At 47.2% G+C, this 6807-nt stretch overlaps 1 protein-coding gene across 1 annotated transcript; it reads right to left on the bottom strand.

The window, feature by feature from the left end:
- Positions 1-3292: 3292 nt before the first annotated feature.
- On the bottom strand, positions 3293-6592 carry Hmgn2 (high mobility group nucleosomal binding domain 2). Its single transcript, XM_005079570.4, has 6 exons — positions 6405-6592; positions 5565-5609; positions 5364-5393; positions 5007-5057; positions 4531-4626; positions 3293-4137 (listed from the first exon to the last, which is right to left on the bottom strand). Exons 1-6 carry the CDS (start codon positions 6417-6419, stop codon positions 4102-4104), a joined length of 273 nt encoding a protein of 90 aa, XP_005079627.1. The 5' UTR covers positions 6420-6592; the 3' UTR covers positions 3293-4101.
- Between the last annotated feature and the right edge of the window lie 215 nt (positions 6593-6807).

Here is a 6807-nt window from a genome sequence, read left to right as displayed (position 1 = left end):
AAAGCAATGCTACATTTCAAAACAGCACAGAATCTTTGATTACATTTAGAGAAATGTTCAAAACAGGTGAAACTATAGATGATTAGGGATTGTCTAGTGACTGGGGAGGTAGGGATGGGGCATTAACTGCCAATGAGCTTGTGGCTTTTTGCAGTGGGAAAGGAATGAAAGCATTCTGGAATTACAGACAGCAGTGACCACCACACACCCGTGCATATCACACACTGGGCCTCCTGCTATAAAAATTTTTTTTCAAGACAAGGTTTCTGTGTGTCCTGTAACACTCTCTGTAGACCTGGCTGGCCTCAAATTCAGAGATCAACTTGCTTCTGCCTCTTGAGTGTTGGGATCAAAGGTGTGCGCCACCACTGTCCGGCAAGACTGCCAATTTTTTTTTTTTTTGGTTTTTCAAGACAGGGTTTCTCTGTATTGTTTTGGAGACTGTCCTGGAACTCGCTCGGTAGACCAGGCTGACCTCAAACTCACAAAGATCCACCTGCCTCTGCCTCCCAAATGCTGGGATTAAAGGCATGTGCCACCAACGCCCGGCCAAGACTCAATTTTATGGTGTGTTTTTCAAAAAGGGGAAAGGTTTTACTCAGCAGTGTCTCATGGTCCAACAGATCAGATGAGGCCAGGTCTATCTGGAGGTCACAAGATACAGGGTGTGAGGCCGTACACCAACAGCCCAACCCTGTGAGTCTACTCCAGTGGTTCCCTTCCTAATGCTTCCAACTTTTAGTACAATTCCTTATGTCCTGGTGACCCACAATTATTTTTGTCGCTATTTCATAACTATTTTTGCTATGAATCATAATGTGAATGTTTTCTGATTGTCTCAGGCAACTTCTGCAGGTTGAGAACCACTGCTTCAGTTCTAATGATGGTGTTTAAGCAGTGTGCTTCCATTCCTCAGGAGGACAGCTGGGGTGAGCAAGATTTAGTCCTGCTGAAACGGAGGCTGCTGAGGAGCTTCCTGAAAATGAGGTTATTTTGAAGAAAGAACCCTGAAACCCTGCCTCTGGGCATAGGTAAGTAGATTATATCTCCAGAAGTCTCAGGCCAGTTGGACGATAGATCTATGGAAAAACTTGCTATATATCCTTCCTTTTTTTTTTTTTTTTAGGACGGGTTTAGTTTTGTACTCCTGGAACTCACTCTGGTCTTGAATCTGCCTGCCTCTGCTTTTGAGTGTTGGGATTAAAGGTGTACAGCACTACCACCACCCAGCATAACCCTCCTAAAAACTGAGACTGGGCCAGGTGGGGCACACCTTTAATCCCAGCATTCAGGAGGCAGAGTTTGAGGCCAGCATGGTCTACAGAGTTGGGTTCCAGGACAATCAGGGCTACAGAGAAATCCTGTCTGGGAAAAAACCAACAAGATGAGCTGAGATTGGAGGTGGACTGCTGCAGAGCCAACTCATTGGTTAAGAGAACCGATTGTTCTTCTAAAGGACCCAGGTTCAATGCCCAGCACCCACATGGCAGCTTATAACTGTAACTCCAGTTCTAGGGGACCTGAAACTCATGGCAAAACACTAATGCACATAAAACAAGAAAAAAAAAAAGTAAAAGTAATGGAAGGAACAGGTGAAGAATAATTTAAAAAAAGATTGATTACAGCGTGATTTGAATTGGGAAGGGTGTACTGAAAAAAAAAGTTTGCACCGTGCCTGGTGTCTATGGAAACTGGGAGAGGGTACTTGATTCCCTAGAACTGGAGTTAGTGTCAGGTGTTAGCATGTCATAATGTGCTGGCAACTAAACCTGCATCCTTTGGAGGTCACACTAAGTGCTCTTAGACACTGAGTCTATCTCCAGCCCTCTAGAGGTCCACTTTCTGCTGCTGAAATGGTTTTCATGTAGCCAAGTCTAGTCTTCAACTCGTGTAGCTTATGGTAACTTTGAACTCCTGATCTTGACTAAGCCTCCCAAGTGTTCCGGCCACAGTATAAAAAATTATACCCAGATAGCACATGGCTACATCCAGTCTTTAGTTCAGCACAGGGCAGACACAGAGCAGGTCAAATAGGTCAAGCAATAGGAATAAATAAAGTCGAAGATCAAAATATTTACCCAATTATTTGGCAACAGGTAACCATAACTGAAAAATACTTATCAGGCAGCTATGACATATGGAGATAATGTCCACTCTAGAATTGGCCCAAAGACCAGCACAGCACACGGCAGGGCTGAATGCAGTCCATGGTTAATCACCATCAATACTAGTAAGTAACCCAATTATAGCTTCCAAACTGCTAACAGTAACCATGAAGACAGCCCAAAGGTCCCCCTGAGATTGTCTCACAAGTCAGTCAAAATGAAATGGCCTTTGGATCGGAGACTAAGACTCTTGACAAATACTTTGAAAACTCATTTTCATTGCTCAGAATGTTGGCAAATTTAAGGTTTCCCATTTTAGTTTCTTAATCTAGAAAGGAATTCAACAAGAGCTAAATTGTCAACTCGACCTTTTGACAGAGGAATAGAATGGGGCAATTTCTGTAGTCTCCCAAATTATTTCCCTCAAATATAAGCCACGTGAATTCTGTGAAACAAGTTCAAAGTACAGCCACAAATCCATTAGAAGATCTGTATTTTTGGGGGGTAGAGGGGCGTGTTTCTTTCTTTTTTTTGGTTTTTCCGAGATAGGGTTTCTCTGTATTGTTTTGGACTCTGTCCTGGAACTCACTCGGTTGACCAGGCTGGTCTCAAACTCACAGAGATCCGCCTGCCTCCCTCTGCCTCCTGAGTGCTGGGATTAAAGGCTTGAGCCACCAACGCCCGGTGAGGGGGCGTGTTTCAAGACAGGCTTTCTCTGTGGCTTAGGAGGTTGTCCTGGAACTCGCTCTTGTAGACCAGACAGGCTGGACTCAGAACTCACAGAGATCCGCCTGTCTCTGCCTCCCTAATGCTGGGATTAAAGGCATGCGTTGCCCATCAGCCTGTATTCTTAACCCCTCCAATTAGCCAGTCTATTAACATTGTTGCAGGTCAGTAGAGCTGCAGACCTGATTCATATGATCAAACACAGCAGTACTGCCTTGAGACAGACAGCAGAGGGATGCCCAGCTGTAATACCTTTGGCCTGCTAATCGTTGCACATAATGAACTTTAAGGATTGCCATGTCCTTCAAGAACCAACCTCTCCTCAGTCTACTTCTGGGATGCACAGTGACCTCCACTTACCACTGTGTGTTTGGGAGACTGACTAAATCCAAGACCACTCAATCAAACCAAGAGACCTAGGAGCCAGGTTCCTCATTGTTGGGAAAAGATCAGAGGCAGCATTCCAAGCCAAACCGATCCAGCTTTATTAAAGATATTTTCCATAAACAATCATGGTATTTTCAGGCAGGACATGGGCAGACAATCATTAACAGTTTACAAGAACTTCCAAACTCCCTTCTTGTATGGACTACCAAAATCAGAAAGCCACTATAAAACTCGGTCTTCATTCAATGTTTTGAAAAGGGGAAGAGCTTAGAGTGAGGGTTGACATTTCACATTAAGGATGTTGTTTAACAACTTTTCACAAGCCGACCCTGACTTTCAGGAAATGAAACGAAAACGGCAGAAATATCAATCTGAAGATCCACAATCTTGTATATAAAAGGAACGCTGCTCTTTTGAGGTTATCATTTTCACTGCAAAGTCCAGATTGCCCAATAGACCAGCAAAACCAATTTTAGGGGGTTAGGTTCCAACAGGTCTCTGGTTTTAAGGGAGTTAAGTCTATGTTGATGGTACAGGGGAAGAGGTTATAAAAATGAATTTAGAGTTTTCCCACACAAGGCGTTCTCTGCCATGGTGGCTACATATGTCAACACCAGGACGTCTCTCCTAGGCCAAGAGGAGACTTTCTAAATTGTCAGGGAAAGATGTTTTCCATCACTATTATCAATCCAGCTTAGGAGACATTTTGTTAGTGACACATGTTCCTTTCCCCCCAAAACAATGAAGTGTTCTGTGTGCTAACAACATAGCTTAAAAAAAAAAAGTAAAACAAAATTCTGCATTTTTATAAAACTTGATAAAAAATAGTATTTCAAACTGTACAGTCACCAGAAGTACACAGTTATCAAAAATGCACACATTTTCACTTGGCATCTCCAGCACCTTCAGCTTTTTGTGCCTAAAAGAAAAACAGGTAAAGTCAACATATAAAAATTGATCTTCGCTTATAGTCTATACATGGTATCACTCACAATAAAAGTCTAGGTTTTGGACACTTAAACCAAGACCGCAGTATACTTCGAGAATGATACAGTGGTCACCTTTACTAAATCTGCCCCCTCCACTAAGACACCAGGTCACTTCCAGCTTTAAAATTTCACGGTACAGCACGGAGTGACACTTCAGAACAAGCCAATACAGCAGTGCCTTTTAGATTATAACAGATTTTTAGAACTGAAGATTTTTGGACAGGAAGAAAATCACATTACACCCAGAGCGATCCAGGTATAATAAGGCAATTTCGGGACTGAGGCTGAGTGCACACTTAATGAAGATCTAGCTCTAACTGTACCTGGTCTGTTTTGGCGTCTCCATTTTCTGCAGGATTATTTGCATCCTTGCCAGCATCTGCTTTCCCCTTCTTCCCCTTGGGTACCTTCTCTCCCTTCTAAAACCAAGGAAGGATGGATACAAGTTTTTTATTTTGTATACCTGGAGATAACCTACCAAGCTACAAAGCAGACTTGGCTACTGGATAACACCCCCAGCTCCCAACTAAATTATAACTCGTGGTCCTCAGCATACAGTCATTTAAATATGGCTTATAGGCTACATTAGCTAGAAACCCTTGTTTTAACAGTCAAGTGTAGTTTTTTGTAATTCGTGCCAAATATCAGAAATGAAGCTATAGAAATAACTTGCAGCATCCACTAATACAGTCACCATTATGTTGAATTAGGTTAAGGAGGTGAAGGACAGTTTTCTTTCTGTGAAAAAAAAAAAAAATCACCAAACTAGTATTAGCACCGGTCTCTGGGTCCCGCTTACCTTTGCAGGGGCCTTTTTAGGCTTGGGCTCTGGCTTTGGAGGAGCAGGTTTCTTATTTTGGCAGGCAGAGGAGAAGAAGAAACTGTTAGCATGATGGACCAAAAGAAGCAACCCACCACACCACAGCCGGATGCTCCCATCATTTGGTATTGCCTTTTTTTTTTAATAGTCTTAAAGCGACTTTCCACCTTGGTCATTACCATCAAGGCTTAAGACAACAATAACGTCCAGATGTGCAACACCACAAGGTAACTGACTCCAAACCAGATACAAACTATAATTCAATGAGACCAAAGGGATCCCCAAAACGTTTCCCAACCTCAGCATAAGCATGAGGAATTCAAAATACACACTTACAGCAGACAACCTTGCAGATCTTCTCTGTGGCTGTTAAAATAAAAACCAAGTCAGAAAAATAAGCATGAGTTTCACACCAGTTTCTTCCCCACATAAAAAGAAAGCAAATAATTAAACTCTAGGGCAACTTCCAGACCGGGGCTGTGGTCAAATACTACCAAAGGAGCCCTGTGCGACAAGCCCTATATGGACAACACTCACCTCGTCCTTCACCTTGGCTTTATCTCCTTTAGTATCCCCTTCAGCCTATAAAAAGATGAAAGGCCAACATTTGTTACCTCGGAGATGTAAATCGCAGTCATCGGGAACTTAACAGAAAGCGACACCACGTTCCTAAGACGTATCCATTCAGGTTCTCTTAAAAGTAGCTTTAGTCGGGATCGAGCCCAACTGAAGCCCGAGGCGCGCACGGAGGACCCCGCGGGTTGGCAGCAAAGCGCGGGAGAAGCTGGAGCATGGCCGGGAAGCAGCCCGGCGCCACCAGCCAGGCAGGAGCAACAGCTGCAGATTGTGCAAACAAACCACTCCGGAGGCGGAGCCCAGGGCCGTTGCTATGGCAGCCGTCGAGGGCGGGAGCTCGGGGAACTCGTGGGCGGCAGCGCGCGGCCTCTGCGCCGAGAACGTGGGCGGCCGGGGGCGGAGCCACGACGAGATCCCGCCCCTCGCGGCGGCGGCAGTTTTTTGGCGGCAGCGCGCTCCCCCGCCCGCCCAGCCGAGCGCCGCCTTCCCGCCCTTTCGGGTTTGAATCGCCCGCTCGCTCGCCCGCCCGGAGGAGGGGAGGGGGCTGTCGGTGGGGGAGGGGGCGCGGGCGGCAGAGGAGAGCGGGGTAAACAGCTGCCAACATGGCTCCTCCCGTCTTTGCAGCCGCCGCTCCTCCAATATGGCTTCTGGCGCCCGCGGGCAACGCGCCGCGCAGGATTCGCCTGCGGCCCGACTCGGGCTGGAACCCCGCGCCGCGCCCGCTCTACCCGCCGAGTTCCGAGCTCGAGGCGAGCGGTGGAAGTGGCGGCGCCCGGGGTCCCGCGCGCTCGCGCCACGTACCTTTCTTTTGGGCATGGCGGCGGCGGGGGACGTCGGCGCTGAACGCGGGGATGCAGCGGTGCGCGGGTTTGGTCCGTCCGGGGGGTCGTTCTCGCTGCTTCTTCACACTGCTCGGGCTCCGGGGGGTTTATAAAGTTTTTATAGCGCTGGGAGCCCCGGACCGGTTAGAACCGGATTTCACCTCCCGTCGCCGCTCATTGGCCCAGCTGGGGTCACGTGGGCGGGGTTTAAACTCACCTCCTCTGGAGTGAGGAGGGGGTGTAGGGGGAGGGGGAGCGAGACGGCGGCGCGCCTTGGGGGAGGGGGGCGCGGTGGGGGAGGCGCGCATTGGAGGCAGTAAATGAGGGGTGCGCGAGGCGGCGGGCTTCGGGTTCCGCTCCCGCCCGAGCTGGCTTTTGCAAAC

This window comes from Mesocricetus auratus, unplaced genomic scaffold (assembly GCF_017639785.1).
Source record: "Mesocricetus auratus isolate SY011 unplaced genomic scaffold, BCM_Maur_2.0 Super-Scaffold_100014, whole genome shotgun sequence".
Taxonomy (NCBI): domain Eukaryota; kingdom Metazoa; phylum Chordata; class Mammalia; order Rodentia; family Cricetidae; genus Mesocricetus; species Mesocricetus auratus.
Note: the sequence above shows the minus strand (reverse complement) of the source record. Positions and strands in the feature narration are given on the sequence as shown.

Excerpts from the sequence above, each read along its gene's own strand:
- Hmgn2 (XM_005079570.4), bottom strand. Across the intron at positions 5,058-5,363 it reads GATCTGCAAGGTTGTCTGCT|AAACCTGCTCCTCCAAAGCC; the intron begins GTAAGTGTGTAT and ends TGCCAAAATAAG. Across the intron at positions 4,138-4,530 it reads GAGACGCCAAAACAGACCAG|GCACAAAAAGCTGAAGGTGC; the intron begins GTACAGTTAGAG and ends TTTTTCTTTTAG.